The sequence below is a fragment of the Erythrolamprus reginae genome, chromosome 3 (assembly GCF_031021105.1).
Source record: "Erythrolamprus reginae isolate rEryReg1 chromosome 3, rEryReg1.hap1, whole genome shotgun sequence".
In the NCBI taxonomy this organism is placed as follows: Eukaryota; Metazoa; Chordata; class Lepidosauria; order Squamata; family Dipsadidae; genus Erythrolamprus; species Erythrolamprus reginae.
This window is the reverse complement of record NC_091952.1, coordinates 26,597,426-26,618,511: the sequence shown is the minus strand read 5'-3', so window position 1 is coordinate 26,618,511 and position 21,086 is coordinate 26,597,426. Positions and strand designations below refer to the sequence as shown.

The window sequence follows — 21,086 nt, the reverse complement described above, 5'->3', positions numbered from 1 at the left end:
AAGGTAGCCCCATGTAGAGAGCATTACAGTAGTCGAGCCTCGAGGTGATGAGGGCGTGAGTGATTGTGAGCAGTGACTCCCGGTCCAAATAGGGTCGCAACTGGTGCATCAGGCGAACCTGGGCGAACGCCCCCCTCGCCACAGCTGAAAGGTCTTTCTCTAATGTGAGCTGTGGATCGAGGAGGACGCCCAAGTTGCGAACCCCCAGGGTAATGGACGGACAGATGGAATTGTCCTTGGGAGGCAAGACCCACAGCCACTCCGTCTTGTCTGGGTTGAGTTTGAGTTTGTTGACACCCATCCAGGCCCCAACACCCTCCAGGCACCGGCACATCAGCTGTACGGCTTAGAATAGCTTTCTAAGCAGATTGACACCCTCCTGCCCTATGACAATCATTAAGTGTTGTACCACATGATTCTTGACAAATGTATCTTTTTCTTTTATGTACACTGAGAGCATATGCACCAAAGACAAATTCCTTGTGCGTCCAATCACACTTGGCCAATAAAGCATTATATGGTTTCTATGAAAAAAAAAACAGTTGGTAATTTGCATTCTTTTAGCAGATTGTTAAGGTTTATCTGTGTCATGAGAAGTATGAGAACTCAGACAATTATTGCATAGATTATGTTTAAGGAAAACATGACTAATAGCAGGGGCCATCACTAAAAGGGATCTCAGGGAGCACTAAATTCATAATTTTAAATCTCGTGGACCACTAATATGAATTTTTAAAAAAAGATAAATAGTATTTAATGCAGAGGTATTCAAACTTGGCAACTTTAAGACTTGTAGACTTCAACTTCCAGAATTCTCCAGCCAGCATAGAGAATTCTGGGCATTGAAGTCCATAGGTCTGATGAATTCTGGGCACTGAGGTCCACTAGCCTGATGAAAAGAAGGACTAGGGGTGACATGATAACAGTCTTCCAATATCTCAGGGACTGCCACAAAGAGAGAATGAAGCTATTCTCCAAAGCATCTGAGGGCAGGACAAGAAACAATGGGTGGAAACTAATCAAGGAGAGAAGCAACTTAGAACTAAGGAGAAATTTCCAGACAGAACAATTCAATCAATTGAACAACTTGCCTCCAAAGGTTGTAAATGTTCCGACACTGGAAGTTTTTAAGATGATATTGGATAAACCATTTGTGTGAAGTTGTATAGGGTTTCCTGCCTAAGCAGGAGGTTGAACTAGAACAGTGTTTCCCAACCTTGGCAACTTGAAGATATCTGGACTTCAACTCCCAGAATTCCCCAGCCAGCATTCGGTGGCTGGGGAATTCTGGGAATTGAAGTCCAAATATCTTCAAGTTATAGTTTATTAGATTAGTATGCCGCCCCTCTCCGAAGACTCGGGGCGGCTCACAGCATAACTGTAATACAATACATTACAAATCTAATAATAAAAAATGAAATCAATTTAACAAGGCATTAATAACATAATAAAACCCCTAATTATGCAGTCATATACATTCAACCTAATCTATCATACAGTAAGGCCAAAAACATAATTTTAAAAAAAAGGGGGGGAAAGATGGTAATTATCCCCACGCCTGGCGACAAAAGTGGGTCTTCAGCATTTTACGGAAGGCGAGGAGGGTGGTGGCTATTCGAATCTCTGGAGGGAGTTGATTCCAGAGGGCCGGGGCCACCACAGAGAAGGCCAAGGTTGGGAAACCCTTGCCAAGGTTGGGAAACACTGAACTAGAAAACCTCCAAGGTCCTTTTCCAACTCTGTTATTCTATTCTATTCTATTCTATTCTATTCCATTCCATTCCATTCCATTCCATTCCATCCCATCCCATCCCATCCCATCCCATCCCATCCCAACCTTGGCAGTCTGCATTGGTTGCTGATCAGTTTACGGTCACAATTCAAAGTGTTGGATATGACCTATAAAGCCCTTCATGGCACCGGACCACAATATCTTCAGGACTGCCTTCTGCCGCACGGATCCCAGCGACCGGTTAGGTCCCACAGAGTTGGCCTTCTCGGGGTCCCGTTGACTAAACAATGTCATCTGGCGGGACCCAGGGGAAGAGCCTTCTCTGTGGTGGTTCTGACCCTCTGGAACCAGCTCCTTCCTGAGTTTAGGATTGCCCCCACCCTCCTTGCCTTTCGTAAACTCCTTAAAACCCACCTCTGCCTTCAGGCATGGGGGAATTGAAACATCTCCCCCTTGCCCGTGTTGTTTTGGTGTATGATTGATTGTGTGCTTGTTTTTTATATATATTGGGGTTTCTTTTATGAATTTTTTAACCTAAAACTGTAATTAGATTGGTAAATATTAGATTTGTCACTATGTACTGTTTTTGCCATTGTTGTGAGCCGCCCCGAGTCTGCGGAGAAGGGCAGCATATAAATCCAATAAATCTAATCTAATCTAATCTAATCCCCATCCCCATCCCATCCCATCCACATTGTGCTTCAATCCTTACCTTGACAATTAGGCTGTGGACACTGTTAGGTTTGCTCTGGGGTGACATATGCTGTTTCACTGCTTTCCTGGACACTTTCACCGTCCAAAGGATGAGCGAGTAGGAGATGATTATCAGGATGCACGGAATGAGGTAACAGAAGACAAAGAGGGCCATGATGTAGAACTTGGCTTCTCTGGTTGAGGCTTTCCATTTGATGCAGCAAGCAGTCCCGTAGGGTTCTGGCCCATAACTGCCCCAGTCAGCCAGAGGAGCCGCTGCGAAGATGAGGGCATAAATCCAGACACAGGCAAGCAAGACTCCAGCATACGGCGGAGAGAATTTATTGCCTAAAGAAAGAGAGGGAAAGAGACGGATCAGAGCTTTTCCCAATAAGGCAATCTGTTTATTTGTTTAAAGGATTCTTTGCCTGCAATGGAAGCAAGCAAACAAACAGAGCAGCATAATCAAAGCTAACAGTTTTAAACAGGAATATTAAGCTCAAGGCCCAGGGGCCTGATCCAGCCCACATGGTGCTTAGTTCTGGCCCAACAGGCCACCCTGGAAATAATAATGATAATAATTTATTAGATTTGTATGCCGCCCCTCTCCAAAGACTCGGGGCGGCTCACAACAGCAATAAACAATTTGGTACAAATCCAATAATTAAAAACTGAAGCTAAAACCCACTGTTGTTTAAAAACAGTCAATACTACTCAATCACACCACACATAAATCTTACTAGTCAACAAGGGAATGCATCAATTACCTCATGCCTGGCGACATAGGTAGGTCTTCAAAGTCTTGCGGAATGCGAGGAGGGTGGGGGCAGTTTGAATTTCCAGAGGGAGTTGATTCCAGAGGGCCGGGGCCACTACAGAGAAGGCTCTTCCTCTGGGTCCCGCCAGATGACATTGATTAGTCGACGGGACCCGGAGAAGGCCAACTCTGTGGGATTTAATTGGCCACTGGGATTCGTGCGGCAGAAGGCGGTCCTCTAGGTATTCTAGTCCAATGCCATGTAGGGCTTTATCAACACTTTGAATTATGTCCAGAAACTAATCAGCAGCCAGTGCAGGCCGCGAAGTGATGACGAGACTTGGGCGTCTCTGGGAAGGCCCATGATTGCTCTTGCGGCTGCATTCTGCATGATCTGAAGTTTCCGAACACTCTTCAGAGGTAGCCCCATGTAGAGAGCGTTGCAGTAGTCGAACCTCGAGATGATGAGGGCATGAGTGACTGTGAGCAGAGACTGAGAGCAGAGATAATAACGATGGACTGGCCCGCTGTGTCTCTGCCAGTGAAAACGACGTTTGGGAGAGCTGTGTGCAGCCCTCCTAATCTCAGTTTTTGCTGGCAGAGGGTTGCAGGAGGCTATTGCAGGCCAAAACAGAGCTCACGAGTGCCACAGGCAGCACTCCCAAGCTCTGTTTTTGCTCACAGAGGTTTCAGGAAGCCATTCCAGCTGAAAACAGACCTTGGGAGCTTGTTACACCCCTGGTCTAAATTATAAATGGAAATACTGTACGTTGATTTTTACATTCTAGCTGGGTGAGAATTTGAGGAAGTCACATTTTCAACAGTGCTGACTGAAATGTCTTGGGATGGAAGCACTGATCGTCCACTAAACTTATGACAGTTGTAAAACAGTTTCAAGATGATTTGCTTCATGGTTGCTAAATGAACGTGATGTCATAAAATACTTTGGTAAAGTACAGTGATCCCTCACTTTTTGCTGGGGATGCGTTCCAAGACCAAGGGTTTGGAGATGTATCAACAGAGTCAAGTAGTGCATTCCAGGCATTGACCACTCTGCAACTGAAATCATATTTTCTGCAATTGAGTTTGGAGCGATTTACCTTGAATTTGTATCTATTGTGTGCTTGTGTATTTTGCGGTTGAAGCTTTTTAAATAATGCTTTTTAAATAATGGGGTTTTTAGGCTTTTAATGTTAAATTGTTATTTAGACTTTTAATATTAGATTTGTTATTGTATATTATATATTATATTATATTATGTTATGTTATGTTATGTTATGATATGATATGATATGATATGATATTATATTATATTATATTATATTATATTATATTATATTAATTTATATGCCACCCCTCTCCGAGGACTTGGGGCAGCTCACAGCATGTACAGAAAAACAGGAAACAATAATAACAATCCAATTATACCTTAAAAAACAATCTTAAAATTCTAATTAAAAACTATCAATATCATTCATTCAGCAGTCAAACTAAGCATTCATTGGTCAGGGGGGTGTTGTGAGCCACCCCGAGTCTTTGGAGAGGGGCGGCATACAAATCTAATTAATAATAATAATAATAATAATAACAATAATAATAATAATAATAAGCTGAAGTAGTTATTAACAGGTGGTACACTGTAGCTGATAATTTTGTATGCTACCTTTAAGTCGGACCATAGGCGGTGTAGTTTGAGGTTGCCCAAGTCCAAAATTTCAAGCCTTTAGGTGATATATCCAAAATATTACCCTTGGAGCCTCATTGTTAGTGCTTTCCAGGAGAATTCTGGCTTCAATGATTCATTAGTTTGTTTTCCTGGCTATCCAGGGTAAATGGCTTCTTCAGCACCAAAGTTCAACTCGTGTCCCGTTTCTTCAAAGTCTACAGTAGGTCTTGCATTCATAGAATGTCACAGAAGAAACTATTGCTGAATATTTCTATTCTTTGTTGGTACAGATTCATCATTCCAAGGCTTTCATTGAAATCCTACCAGGTGCTAGTCTGAGAGATATTTTGCTGTTGATGATCAATCCTAAAAAGCAAAGCTATCCACCACCTCAATGTTTGTTGTCAGTTCTGAAGGTGGTTGATGTATCTATGATCATTTCTTTAGCCTTCTTTACATTAAATTGTAGTTCTCACCGCCACCCACTATACTCTTTGATTTTCATTACTAGCCTTGAAGATTATCTACATTCTCAGCAATCAGACTGGTGTTATCAGCATAGCACAGATTATTGATGTTTCTTCCTCCAGTTTTAAATCCATGCTCATCTTCTTCCAATCCAGCTTTTCTAGTATATGTTTTGCATATAAATTACATAAAAAGGGAGGGAGTATGCAGACTTTCCGTTATTCCTTCACCAGTTTGGAACAAGTCCAGTTCGCCTTGTTTCACAACTCCCTTAGTCATCTTCAGTGGTAGTCTGATACATCAGAAGAGTGGAAAGTTAGAAAGATATATCTAGTGGGCATGCTAGAAATTGGCCCCATATTGGATATACACAAACTAGGATTTTTGGCTGGTTACATAACATAACTTCTTTGAGGAGCAAATCTTTCCTTTCATTCCTTTGTATCATTTATACCTCCGGAACTGCCTTCTACCGCACGAATTCCAGCAGCCGATAAGGTCCCACAGAGTTGGCCTTGTCTGGGTCCTGTCGACCAAACAATGTCATTTGGCGGGCCCCAGGGGAAGAGCCTTCTCTGTAGCGGCCCCGGCCCTCTGGAACCAACTCCCCCCGGAGATTAGAACGGCCCCCATCCTCCTTGTCTTTCGCAAGTTACTCAAGACCCACCTGTATCGCCAGGCATGGGGGAACTAAGACATCTCCCCCAGGCTTTTTATATTTCATGTTTGGTATGTACCGTGTTTCCCCGAAAGTAAGACAGTGTCTTACTTTCTTTTTACCCCGTCTTACTTTCTTACTTACTTACTTTACCCGTCTTACTTTCGGGGTATGTCTTACATTGGAAAAAAATTGAAAGGGTCGCGTTCCCGAAGGCATCTCCCCAGAGTCCAGAAGGGCAGCCGGGGGACAGGAGCCTCGTGAGCCCTTTTCCAAGTTCAACCTCAGGGCTCCAAGCGGCGTGCACGCGTGGAGCCGCAGACGCGTGTCGGGGAAGCGTGTGTCTGGAAGGGAGGAGCCGCTCTGCGCAGTTGGGCAGCCCCACCTGCCTGCCGGAAAGGAGGCGGGCAAAGGAGGGCGCAGCTCCGGCCGCTCGCCTCGGAGCCGGTCGGCCTCGCTGGCCGCTTGCAGCCGAGCCTCGGCAGGACTTGGTTGCTGGGACGAGCGCCTTCGCTGCAAGCCACCGCCCGCTCGGCTCGCTTCGGACCAGCGCCGTCCTTCGCTTTGCCAAGCCGGGGAAGAGGCGGTGGCGCCGCGGTGAGGCGAAGGTGAGGGGCGCGCGGGGAGCTTGGAAGCAACGTCATCGGGCTCCCTCCCCCGGCAATACCCCCGTGTTTTCCCGAAAGTAAGACATATTTCTTACTTTCGGGGTACGGCTTATATTAGCCGACCCCCCTGAAACCCCCGATACATCTTACAATCGGGGGTGTCTTACTATCGGGGAAACAGGGTATGTGCTGTATGGTTTTTAATTGTTGGGGTTTTTATATATTTTTTATTATTAGATTTGTCCCATTGTTACACTGTTTCTTATTACTGTTGTGAGCCGCCCCGAGTCTTTGGAGAGGGGTGGCATACAAATCTAATTATTATTATTATTATTATTAATAATAATAATAATAATAATAATAATAATAATTTACTTTTTAAGTACAAAATACGCAGAATTACTCATGGTTCTATACAGGCATTAGGTGTAGATTGTGTTGTGGCAGGGATGGTTGATGGTATCTCAAAACAAGCCACTGCAGGTTGCAGCCATTCACCAAAGTTAATTGACTACAAAACTCAACAGCACTTTTTCGTGAGGCTGTTGACAAAAATAGGATCACCAACATGATTGCCAGCGTCTGATGATTGATATCGGACAAGAAGGAGAAGAATTGATTATAATCTACCATGTTGATCAAGTATACATTGGCAGATAGATGCTTTGACTCATTGATTCTCACATGCCATGAATGATAAGCAGGGGTTTAACTGTAAATTGTTTTTAATCGGTTTTTAGATTACTGTTGTTTTATATGCCTGTTGTGAGACGCCTAGAGTCCCAATACCCAGGCTTTGTGGCTCCCATTGTTTTGTTTTCTGCGGGAAATGGGCCCAAGTGACTCTTTGAGTGTTTAAGGCTGCAGACCCCTGGTCTACAGCAAAGCATAGCTGGCTGGAGAATTCTGGGAGTTGAAGTCCACAAGTCTTAAAGTTGCCATGTTTGTAGACCCCTGGTCTACAGTGTGGCAGAATTAATCAAGTATAAATCCTAGGCTGAAACAGTTGGAGCTGTGGTGGGTTATAAATTGTTTGCTACCAGTTCATGCCTGCACTTACGGGCACACACATCACTTCTCTGCATACTTACCCTGTTTCCCCGAAAATAAGATGTACCCTGAAAGTAAGGCATGTCAGAGGTTTTGCAGAATTTGCTAATATAAGGCACCCCCGAAAATAAGGCGTAGTCAAGTTTACATACGGTACAGTGGAAAAACATACGGTACCATTCAAAGCTGTTCATAGCGGTACCGTAATAATGTGGCGTCCCCTGCTGGCCCCTTCCATCGCTTTGTACTGTTCAGTACAGCAGACACAGTCTGCTGCTGTCTCACCGCCATTACAGTCTCCACTACAGTGCGTAGACTGTAGTTCCTCTGGTGGCCGGAAGCTGCAATAGCGGGAGTATACTGTTGTACCATATAAGTGCCGTCGTTTGTGTGTGTGTGTGCCATACTGACAGGTACCGTACCGTAATCAGTGTACCGTACGGTACACTTTCTTTGGGGGTGTCAGCTTTTCTGCCTGTGAATTTGTCTTATTTGAGAAATATAAGGCACTCCCCGAAAATAAGATGTACACAACTTTTGGAGCAAAAATTAATATAAGACAGTGTCCTATTTTCTGGGAAACACGGTAGAAGCATTCCGGGCAGCTTGGCAGAGCCTCCCACTGCTGGTGCTACTGGTTCTAAGAACCAGTCCGAGCTGGGAGCTGTTAGTATGTCTAGGTACTAAATCTTCAACACACTTTAAAACAGAGTGTATGTAGGAATGTGGGCTAGTCAGACAATGAATCAGACTTAGTATCAATATATAACAATATTATTATTTACAAATAGAGTAAATGAGCAATACAGATATAATACTGTACTACTAATGGTTTACAAACCATGCACACAGCAAAAAATATAGTACACAGCAAATATATCTCTAACAAAGAACTCCTCCCAAGAGGAACGGCGTTGGCTCCCTCTTATGGTCAACCAACAAATGTTTCTTAAAGGCACAGTCTTTATATTGTACAAACTGACATTGTTGGCTACTGTATGGCAACACTCAACCAGGTTATGTACAGTATACTAACAAGAGCAACCCACCACTGAGTTGGGGGAAAAGAAGCAAAAATAAATGTTCCAAGTAATTGAGGAACTGATTGAAATTATGAAGCAACATCAGCGGCATCATTTAATTTTTTTAAGTAAAAAAGGTTGTCATTTTCATTTTGAAAAACTGCTCCCATATTGTATTTGCAATTTGTAAGTCTTTTTTAAAAAAAAATAAAATGTGTGGAAGAAAACTCTATTTAAAAATGTTGTGCTGATTAATGTCCACCATGGAGTAATTTATTTATATTTAAAAATGTAAAATGTGTCTTAAAAAAAGCAGAGGCTTTGTATTATATCAAAAATCAAACTCTTATAAATTGAAATTTATTTCTTAGGAATTGGTGTATGCCAGAATCCTTTCTACCCTTTTCATCTCCTTCTTAAATCTTAAACACTTTGATTCTTTAAAGACTTAAAACTCCAACCCTCCCTCCCTCTCCACCGAGTCTTCAGACATATATAGGAATAATATTTCTTTGAAACTAAGCAATTTGAGATATGCTGACTTTATTCACTGCCTCATGGGGACGAGCTAATGTGCATTAGAGGAAAGATAAGCTATTGAGGCCACAAAATTATTTCACAGTACTTAGAAGACAAGCCAAAACTGCACGAGGGAGAGAGGCTGGTTGGTGGCTGATGGTTAATAGCTAAAATTAGTCTTTTTCTCTTTCCTCCATTTTTTCAAACTTTGTAATTTGGAAGAATGGGCCTTTAAGTGCCGTCTTGACTGTGTAAATGAAGTTCCCCATGATAGATTTTCAAAAAGAAAGTAAGATGTATACTATTATAAGTACTGACATAATAGCAATACAGTGGTACCTCGAGATACGAGTTTAATTCGTTCCGGACCTGGGCTCTTAAGTCGAGCAGCTCTTATCTCGAACGACTTTTCCCCATAGGAATTAATGTAAATAATTTTAATTGGTTCCAGCCCTCAAAAAACTCACAAAGTTAGTCTAAATTATGCAGAAAGACATGTTTTTAATGAAGAAATGTACATGTACATATAAATGAATAATGAAGTTTCTTTCACTTAACTTGTAAACTTTCTTAAACTTTTAAATTTACATATGTTCAACTTCTCTGCCACCCAATCCTGTAGGACAGAGGTCCCCAACCCTTTTTGCACCAGGGACCGGCTTTAAGCGATCAAGAGAGGAATGGGTGAATGAATGGACGGAGGGTGGGAAGGAAGGAAGGAAAGAGGGAAGGGACAGGAACAGAGGAAGGAAGCAAGGAAACTTATGAAAGGGGAGAGTAAGAGAGGAATGAGTGAAAGGAGGGAGGGAGGGAAGAAGGTGGGAAGGAGAAAGAAAAGAAGAAATAGAGGAAGGGAGGGTAAAAGAGAGAAAGAAAAAGAGCAAGAAAGAAAGCTGCAAGCACCCCCCCGAGCCCCCCAGGCCGGCTGCAACCTTTTAAAACACGAGCGCCGCTTCGCAGCTGTCTCCTGAAGCCGAACGCGGAAGTTAGCGTTTGGCTTCAGGAGACAGCTCCTTGGCGCTTGTATCTCGAATTTGGGCTTGTAAGTAGAACAAAAATATCTCTCCCCTCCCAGCTCTTATCTCGAGTTGCTCTTAAGTAGAGCAGCTCTTATGTCGGGGTTCCACTGTATAGCATATTTTTTATGCAAGCATTTCTCTAAAGCTAATTTTGGAGTTAGCTGTAGGAATTGGGCTTATTTGGCTACATTTGGTCTCACCTTTCCCCCTCTCCCCAATACAGTGATACCTTGTCTTACAAACTTAATTGGTTCCGGGATGAGGTTCTTAAGGTGAAAAGTTTGTAAGATGAAACATTGTTTCCCATAGGATTAATGCGTGCAAGCCCAAAATTCACCCCTTTTGCCAGCCGAAGTGCTCATTTTTGCGCTGCTGGGATTCCCTGAGGCTCCCCTCCATGGGAAACACCACCTCCGGACTTCTGTGTTTTTGTGATGCTGCAGGGGAATCCCAGCAGGGGAATCACAGAATTGCAAAAAACTGAGTGCTTCGCTGGCAATGGAAGTCCGGAGGTGGGGTTTCCCAGCGAAGGGAGCATCAGTGAAATCACAGCATCGCAAAAACACCGAAGTCCTCGAAACCCCACCTCCGGACCTCTGTATTTTTGCGATGCTGTGATTTCACTGAGGCTCCCCTCAATGGGAAACCCCACCTCTGAACTTCCGTTGCCAGCGAAGCACCCATTTTTGTGCTGCTGGTATTCCCCTGCTGGTATTCCCCTGCAGCATCACAAAAACACGGAAGTTCGGGGGTGGGGTTTCCCATGGAGGGGAGCCTCAGTGGAATCTCAGCAGCACAAAAATGGGTGCTTTGCTGGCAGCGGAAGTCCAGAGACGGGGCATCCCAGCGGCAGCGGTGGGTTTGTAAGGTGAAAATAGTTTGTAAGAAGAGTCAAAAAAATCTTAAACCCCGGGTTTGTATCTCGAAAAGTTTGTATCACGAGGCGTTTGTAAGACGAGGTATCACTGTATTTCCTAAATCAGGGGTCTGCAACCTTAAACACTCGAAGAGCCACTTGGGCCTGTATCCCACAGGAAAGAAAACAATGGGAATCACAAAAACTGGATGAGTGTGGCCAACTTGACATCACTCACTCCTACCCTGTCATATGACTCCCCCAGCCGCATCTACCCATGTTTTGTGACTCCCCATGTTTTGTTTTATATGGAAAATATGTATCTCCCTCTCTCTGCCTCTCTCTCTCCCTTTCATCTCTCTCTCTCTTCTTCCCTCCCACTGAGCTGTTTGTCACGCTGTGGGTTGACAGCCTCCAAAGACATTAAGAAACATCCTGTAGTTAAATGGTTAACTCTGTTTGTTAATGTAGCTCCTCCCTCTCTATGATGTAACACTGCTTTGCTCACTTCCTTTCTTACACAGGAAGAGACGCTGGCAGACATCTCTCTTCTCTTAGTAGTTAAGATGTGAAGACATGTTATTATGCCGCTCTGGCAAAATATTCTTTTTTTACTTTTTACAATAAAAGTTAACTTCATTTTAATAATGAATACTTGTAGCTTTAATTCCTCAACCTCCGGAAAGCCTCACTTCAGTTCTACCAGGCTGATTTCTCTCAGTGGGACTCTCTTTCCGTCACTGTTATGCTTCATGCTCGATGGGGGAGAAGAGCACTTCGCCACACCACCACCTTCTTTCTCTTGGTCCCATTGACAAGGGAGGAGAAAGGCCAGGCTTGGGGGACGGCCCTCACCAGTCACGGGTGACTACCAGCATGGCTGACGCCATCATATCGGTAGCGAAAATTGAGCTGCACGCACAGTTATTATTATTATTATTATTTATAGGATTTGTATGCCGCCCCTCTTCGCAGACTCGGGGTGGCTAACAATGATAAAAAACAACATGTAACAATCCAATTTAAGAAAACAACTAAAAACCCTTATTATAAAAACCAAACATACACACAAACATACCATACATAACTTGTAATGGCCTGGGGGAAGGAATATCCTAACTCCCCCATGCCTGGCGATACAGGTGGGTCTTGAGTAATTTGCGAAAGACAAGGAGGGTGGGGGCCGTTCTAATCTCTGGGGGGAGTTGATTCCAGAGGGCCGGGGCCGCCACAGAGAAGGCTCTTCCCCTGGGGCCCGCCAAACTACATTGTTTGGTTGACGGGACCCGGAGAAGGCCAACTCTGTGGGACCTTATCGGCCGCTGGGATTCATACAGTAGAAGGCGGTTCCGGATGTATTCTGGCCCAATGCCATGTAGGGCTTTCCACGTCTCTGGTGCGCATGTGTGCCCAAGTGAGATTTTGCTTCTTCACATGTGTATGAAGCAAAATCTTGCAAGGGGATGTGCATGGCACGCATGAGATTTCAGTGATTTTTTGCTTCTGAACATGCACAGAAGCAAAAAATCGCCAAAATCTCACATACAGGTGCGCCCCCTTGCAAGATCTTGCTTTCTGTGCATGCACAGAAGCAAAATCTCACTTGGATGCGTGCTCATGCACGCCGGAGATCCGAAGCAGTAACAGTAACCCCCACCTGGCCTTCATTCCACAAGATCTGCCCCCGCCATTCTCTCACAGTTCTCTTTGCTGGCGGCAACAGCAAATGTATTGCAACAAAGGTGGAACACTATTGCTGCACAAAGGCAAGTAGAGGGGCACGTTGCTCCTGCAATAAGACTCCGCCCATGCCACTGCCATGAGAGAATGATGGCTCTTTCATTAATAATAATAATAATAATAATAATAATAATAATAATAATAATAATACTAGTAGTAGTAGTAGTCTTCAGAGAGGGGTGGCATACAAATCTAATAAATTATTATTATTATTATTAATGATAATGATGATGATGATGATAATAATAATAATAATAATAATAATAATAATAATAATAATTTATTAGACTTGTATGCCGCCCTTCTCCGAAGACTTGGGGTGGCTCATAACAGCCAAAGAACAATATAATATAATATAATACCAATCTAATAATTAAAAACTATAACTAAAACCCCGCTATTATTAAAAACAATCAAAACAATACAGTCACAACCATACATAACTCTTAATGGTCAGAAAACGGGGTACATTAATTGCCCCATGCCTGACAACGTAAATTTTAGGGTCTTGCGGAAGGCGAGGAGGGTGGGGGAAGTTCGAATCTCTGGGAGAGTTGATTCCAGAGGGCCGGGGCCACCACAGAGAAGGCTCTTCCCCTAGGCCCCACCAGAGATGACATTGTCTGGTCGACAGGACCTGGAGAAGGCCAACTCTGTGGGACCTAATCTTCCGTGAATCCCTCTGCCATGACAGGGTGACAGGGAGCCACAGCAGAGGGCCCAAAGAGCCTCATGCACCTCCGGAGCTGCAGGTTGCAGACCCCTGTCATAAACTTTTGATAGCGACTGGGCTAAATCATTTTTACTGAGGTCAGCGCAGTGATCAGTAGTGGGTTCTAAAACGTTTTGCTACTGGTTTGTGCTTGCATGCACATGCGTTGCTTCTATGCAGAAACATCCTGGTCAGTTGGGCGGAGCCTCCCATTGCCAGTGCTACCAATTCTTAAAACCAGGCCGAACAGGGAGCAACCCACCCCTGACAGTGATGACATAAATTGAAATGAGCCGAGGTGGCGCAGCAGGTAGAGTGCAGTACTGCAGGCCACTAAAGCTGACTATAGATCTGTAGGTCAGCGGTTCAAATCTCATCACCGGCTCAAGGTTTACTCAGCCTTCCATCCTTCCAAGGTGGGTAAAATGAGGACCCAGATTGTGTGGGCAATAAGCTGGCTCTGTTAAAAAAGCGCTATTGCTAATATGTTGAAAGCGGCCCTGAGACTAAGGAGAAGGGCGGCATAAAAAATCAAATCAAATCAAATCAATCGATCAATCAATAAATCAATCAATAAATTGTGAGAAACCCTTTGTACTGCTTAGTCTTTTCCCTTTTAGTGTTGAACCTACCATAGGCCACACAGTTTGTTTGTTTGTTTGTTTGTTTGTTTGTGTGTGTGTGTGTGTATTTATTTATTTATTTATTGATTGATTGATTGATTGAAAGGGACCATGAAGGCCATCGAGTTCAACCCCCTGCCCAAGCAGAAACCCTATAGCACACAAGTCAAGTGGCAGTTCAATCTTCTCTTAAAAATGTCCACAGTGTTGGAGTTCACAACCTCCGCTGGTAGGTTGTTCCATTGGTTGATCGCTCTGACCGCCAGGAAGTTCCTCCTTATCTCCATGTTGAATCTCTCCTTGGTCAGCTTCCAGCCATTGTTCCTCGTCCGGCCCTCTGGTGCCCTGGAGAATAAAGTGATCCCCTCCTCTCTGTGACATCACCTCGTATACTTGTAGATTGCTATCATGTCCGCTCTGGCCCTCCTTTTCTCTAGGCTATCCATGCCCAGTTCCCTCAGTCTCTCTTCCTAAGTCTTGGTTTCCAGTCCCTTAATCATCTTGGTTGCTCTTTTTTGCACCTTCTCCAGAGTTTCAATGTCTCTTTTGAAGTGTGGTGACCACAACTGAATACAGTATTCCAGGTGTGGTCGGACCAGGGTGTAATAGAGTGGTATTAAGACTTCCCTGGTCTTGGAGTGTATTCCCCTGTTTATGGATTGCCACTGCAATAGACCATGTATAATTGACAGACTAGATTTTATTCTAGATTTTAGTTGTTCGTTATTACTTTATATTAGAATTTTTAATTCTATATATAGTGAGTGTTTTTATTTATTTATTCTGGTCTCTGATCTAAGACTTTTTAAAAAATTGATTGAAAATATATGGAACTTTTTCTATTACGTGATGATTTGTACAAAGGCACATCATCTCTTCAGTTTAAACTCAGTCACCAGAACATGTTCTGATTCAATCAGGTTTTCCATTCCTGTTGCAACTTTATCCAAAATATATTGATGCACATTAATGAGAATAAATAAAGCTTGCATCCCACGGAGCAAAGGATGGATGCCAGCCAACACAAGGGATTTGTCAACTAAAGTTTGAAGCTGTTCATTCCAGCTTGATTTGGAAGAAATGTATTGGACATAATCCCTAGAGTTTGGCTGCAAATTAAGCCAGTTTCCTCTACCTTGGTTACATTTTTCTTTCCATCCATTTATTCCAAATATTATATATATTGCTTAGGTTGTCTACCTAAAGAACGTGTGCATTAAGTCTTGCCAAAGGAGTCCAGTACATTTTGAATTTTTCTCCTTCCCTTTGAGTGGTCGGTACACTTTCTGGTTGGTGAATAATGTGAGAAGAGTTATATTGATGAAAGCTGCTACATGAGCCAATTTTTCCACTGAATTGCTGTCCAGAGAAATTAGCACTGGCTGACCTTTGCAAGGGAATTATTTTAAGTTTTTAGATTCTGTGATTCTTCCATCAAAACATTTTTTTTGACATAAGCAATTTTGGACTATTATTTCACTATCGTGAACATGAAGCACTTCTTTTTAGTGATGTAACAAGTGATTGCATTTAGTCTGGATGCCGGGAAGAGATCAAGGATGATGAACGAGAAGAAAAAGTATAAGATACCTGAGGGATCAGCAGGGGTGAAAAATAAGTTGCCTCGTCTGTCAGATCCTTAAAACCTACAGGTTAAATGCAAAAAAGCCTAAAGTCTGGTCTACATATGCAAATGAAAAGGGGAAAATTGAAAGCTGTTCATTGTCTTCTTTTTTATGCCAATTATTGCTATATCAAAGGCTTGATGAATAGACTGTCCAATGGAAAGATTTCCAAAGGAAGATATTGCAGAGAGATCCATGGCTGTTTTGTTGGAGAAATGGCTAGTTTATATTATTATGAGAAGGTGAAAAAATGATGTTCTATGTTAATTCTTTATTCTCCTGCAACACAGGGAGTTAGAAGTCAACACCTTTTTTAATTTTTTTTTTATTTTCGCCCCTCCCCTCTTTCCCTTTCTCCTCCCCACTATGTCCTATTATTTGCTTTTGCATTTTATTTTATTCTATAAACCAGTGGTTCTCAATCTTTCCAATGCTGTGACCCTTTAATAACAGTTCCTCATGTTGTGGTAACCCCCAATCATAAATATAGCACCAATTCTCCCAACAGAGCTTTAAGCTGATTGGCAGAAAGGTCAGAGGGCCGCCCCCATTGTAAACACCTGATTGGTCAGATTGTAAAAATATGCTCCAATGAATAGAAGCTTTAGTTCCTAACCCCATGGGAAATTTGTCTTCTCCTATGGTCTTAGGTGACCCCTATGAAATTTATTTATTTATTTATTTATTGGATTTGTATGCCGCCCCTCTCCGGAGACTCGGGGCAGCTAACAGCAATAATAAGACAGCATATAATAATAATCCAATACTAAAAACAATTAAAAACCCATTATAATAAAACCCAAACAGACATACAGACATACTATGCATAAAATTGTAAAGGCCTAGGGGGAAAGGGAATGTAAATTCCCCCATGCCTGGTGGCAGAGGTGGGTTTTAAGTAGCTTACGAAAGGCAAGGAGGGTGGGGGCAATTCTAATCTCTGAGGGGAGTTGGTTCCAGAGGGCCGGGGCCGCCATAGCGAAGGCTCTTCCCCTGGGTCCCGCCAAGCGGCATTGTTTAGTTGACGGGACCCGGAGAAGACCCACTCTGTGGGACCTAACTGGTCGCTGGGATTCATGCAGCAGAAGGCGAGATAATCTGGTCCGGTGCCATGAAGGGCTTTATAGGTCAAAACCAACACTTTGAATTGTGACCGGAAACTGATCGGCAACTAATGCAGACTGTGGAGTGTTGGTGTAACATGGGCATATTTGGAAAAGCCCATGATTGCTCTCGCAGCTGCATTCTGCACGATCTGAAGTTTCCAACCCCCTGTTGAGAACCACTGCTATAAACTAATAAAATGTTTTTGACTTTTTTTAAAAAAAGAGATCTACGATTGTTGGGATGCTGGAACAAGGGTCAAGGTGAACAGGATTACGATTAAAACAGTCAGCAAGAAAAGGGACTTTAAGACACATGTCCCACCTACCATAAGCTGGATAACAGACCTTCATGCAGCAAACTGTGCTCAGTGCAGTCAAGCTGGTGAGGCTGCACAGACCAAAGAGAACTCCACAGAAGGCGTAGAAGGTACACATGGCATGGTTGAACAGCCACCTAGGAAAAGAGATAAGGGGAGAATAAATGACCAGCTGAAATTATGTCTCTCTTCTAATTGGAGAGAGATGTTTTAGCATCTGAGAAAATATCCAGTAATGTCCGATTCTGGAAACAATATACGGAAAGGGGCGGCATACAAATCTAATAAATAATAATAATAATAATAATAATAATAATAATAATAATAATAATAATGCATCTCCCAGGGAATGTTCTTTCTGCACCAACTCAGGAAGCTCAAGCTGCCCAGGGAGCTGCTGATACAGTTCTACAGAGGAACCATTGAGTCTGTCATCTGTACCTCTATACCAGCCTGGTTTGGTTCTACAACCCAACAAGACTGACACAGACTTCAGAGGTTAATCAGAACTGCAGAAAAAACAATTGCTGCCAACCTGCCTTCCATTGAGGACCTGTATACTGCATGAGTAAAAAAAGAGGGCTGTGAAAATATTTACTGACCCCTCACATCCTGGACATAAACTGTTTCAACTCCTACCCACAAAACGTCACAACAGAGCCCTAAACACCAAGACAACGAGACACAAGAACAGTTTTTCCCCGAACGCCATCACTCTGCTGAACAAATAATTCCTTCAACACTGTCAAGCTATTTACTCAATGTGCACTACTATTACTACTAGTTTTTTCTCATCATTCATATCACCCATTTCCTCCCACTTATGACTGGAAGACTGGAACTTGTTGCTTGTATCCTTAAGATTTTTATTAATATTGATTGTTTCCTGATTGCTTATTTGACCCCTATGACAATCATTAAGTGTTGTACCTCATGATTCTTGACAAATATATATTTTCTTTTATGTACACTGAGAGCATAAGCACCAAAGACAAATTCCTCGTGTTGAATGAAGAATTGAAGAATGAAGATTTCTATTCTGTTCTAGTTTACTTTCTGATTAACCGTCCCTTTGTATCTGACTATATCATTCTCAAACATCTCCTACCCTTTAAAAAGATGGCTATTCTGGAACATCTTTGAGTCCTAAATGGTGGGAGCAGGTAAGTTGATGTGAAAATGTTAATATAGTACAGTGATACCTTGTCTTACAAACTTAATTGGTTCCGGGATGAGGTTCTTAAGGTGAAAGGTTTGTAAGACAAAACAATGTTTCCCATAGGAATCAATGGAAAAGCAATTAATGTGTGAAGCCCTTTTCACCCCTTTTGCCAGCCGAAGAGCCCCTTTTTGCGCTGCTGGGATTCCCGAGGCTCCCCTCCAGACTTCTGTGTTTTTGCGATGCTGCAGGGGAATCCCAGCAGGGGAAGCCCAGCATCACAAAAACGAGTGCATCGCTGGCAAACGAAGTCCGGTGGTGGGGTTTCCCAGCGAAGGGAGCATCAGTGAAATCGCAGCATTGCAAAAACACTGAAGTCCTCGAAATCCCACCTCCGGACCTCTGTGTTTTTGCAATGCTGCAATTTCACTGAGGCTCCCTTCGCTGGGAAACCCCACCTCCGGACTTCCGTTGTCAGTGAAGCACCCATTTTTCCGCTGATGGGATTCCCCTGCAGCATCGCAAAAACACGGAAATCCAGAGGTGGGGTTTCCCATGGAAGGGAGCCTCAGGGGAATCCCAGCAGTGCAAAAACGGGTGCTTCGCTGGCAATGGAAGTCCGGAGATAGGGCATCCCAGTGGCAGTGGTGGGTTTGTAAGGTGAAAAAAGTTTGTAAGAAGAGGCAAAAAAATCTTAAACCCCGGGTTTGTATCTCGAAAAGTTTGTATGACGAGGCGTTTGTAAGACGAGGTATCACTGTATTTCATTTCAACTTTATATTCATGCATGTTTATTATAGCTTTATTATTGCTGTTGCTCTTTCTGTACCATTTAAACACTTTCAATATTTGGAAAATTTTAACATTGTATAAGTAAATAAATTTATCCAGGATATCAATTTGACTTAATTTCTGTTTGAACATTATTTGACCAAGTCAGTTTCCTCTAAGCTGGAACTTTGCAGATACATAGGGACATATCTTGAGGCAGCCAAAGTCCTTGATTTTATCCCATATTATTAGTTTGAAAACGGGGTCATGGAGGAAATAGCTAAACTCCATCATTCTCTGCTCTGGATCTACTGTTTCTCCCCTTCTATCTGATTTTTTTTTAAAGCAAGTACACCTTGTTGAGGGCTTCAAAATAATATATCTACGTTTAATCTTGATTAAACAGTGGGATTAATCTTGATTACCCCACTGTTGAAAAAGTAGCAGGAAGAAAACTGAGTCAATGGAAACGCCACTGATCTTCTGAAGGGAGGAAATAAATCCAATTGTCTTAATTAAACGGCTAAATGGATGGAACTACCTGTGTGCAAAGAAGGATGGTGTGGCCAGTGGAAAGAGGATCAAAGTCATGCCTATGTCACTGATGGCAAGATTCACAATAAAGAATTCCGCAGGCTTCAGAAGGGCTCTTTTTCGGTAGGCAACCCATAGGAGAAGGGAATTTCCAAAGAGAGACACTACACCTGAAAGCAAATCAGAATTGTGATTTAGAACCTGGAAAGAAGATTATGCATTCAGCCACTATATTTATAAACTGTTACGAGTTGCATAAGAGCCGCATCTATGACAACATCTTCGGAGAGGGGCGGCATACAAATCTAATTAATAATAATAGTAATAATAATAATAATAATAATAATAATAATAATAATAATAATAATAATAAATAAAAATAAAAATAAAAATAAAAATAAAAATAAAAATAAAAATAAAAATAAAAATAAAAATAAAAATAAAAATAAAAATAAAAATAAAAATAAAAATAAAAATAAAAATAAAAATAAAAATAAAAATAGTGAAATTTGTACTGCACATAGCTCCTGTTGCCCACCCATAGGTCACTACTACTGGTTCATTCGAACTGGTCCGGACCAACCTAATACCACCTCTGGACATTATATATATACATAAATATATATATTTATCACATGTTTTGATACATACAGAATATAGTTTGTCAGCTATGAATAAATTAACTGCCTTGAAATGGCCCTGGGTTGGGCCTAGAGGCAAAAAGGAACTGTGACATTCCTTCAATATACCAGGGTGATACGACACTCTGGTTTCAGTTTCTATGGCTATGACTATAGATACAAACGTATCCCAGCCATAGAAACTGAAACCAGACTCAGAACACACATTGCAAAACAACTAAGTAGCCTGCAAGCTCCAACTACTCAGGATATCACCCCCAATCCACAAACATTAACTAATCAGCATACCTCAGTTTCATCAACGATCCCAGGTGTTACCCCATTGACTCACCAGGAAGTTTCTACACAGCAGGCAATTGCTGGGCCATCAAACCACACCCACCCACCAGTATTTATAGAGGGAAGGCAGCTCAGGTCTCGCTGTGTTCGCCCTATTTGGGTCATATGATTTTTTTTTACAATAAGGGTTTTAAATACTGTTTTATTTGCAATCATTATGTAGTCATGATAATTATAGCAACGTTTATACATATTATACATATTTAGGGTACTCCTTCCTGACCTATATTTTCCTCATGCATCATGGCATCGGAACAGAATATCTCCGGGACCGCCTTCTGCCGCACGAATCCCAGCGACCGATTAGGTCCCACAGAATTGGCCTTCTCCAGGTCCCGTCGACTAAACAATGTTGTTTGGCGGGTCCCAGGGGGAAGAGCCTTCTCTGTGGGGGCCCCAACTCTCTGGAACCAGCTCCCCCCGGAGATTAGAACTGCCCCCACCCTCCTTTCCTTTCCTAAACTCCTTAAA

General features: G+C 42.5%; 2 protein-coding genes across 2 annotated transcripts in view; one reads left to right on the top strand and one right to left on the bottom strand.

Moving 5' to 3' along the window:
• LOC139165304 (guanine nucleotide exchange factor subunit RIC1-like) overlaps positions 1-21,086 on the top strand; it is a gene marked incomplete at its 5' end in the record, with an annotated part of 229,116 nt that overhangs the window by 24,795 nt on the left and 183,235 nt on the right. The gene's annotated exons all lie outside the window — the stretch shown is intronic.
• The window catches only part of LOC139165598 (opsin-5-like), a 46,352-nt gene that overhangs the window by 6,260 nt on the left and 19,006 nt on the right, over positions 1-21,086 (bottom strand). The window contains exons 2-4 of the mRNA XM_070748804.1: positions 19,643-19,805; positions 17,181-17,308; positions 2,445-2,773 (exon numbers count right to left, since the gene is read on the bottom strand). Coding sequence (XP_070604905.1) covers positions 2,445-2,773; positions 17,181-17,308; positions 19,643-19,805 — 620 coding nt within the window. The remainder of the gene's footprint in view (positions 1-2,444; positions 2,774-17,180; positions 17,309-19,642; positions 19,806-21,086) is intronic.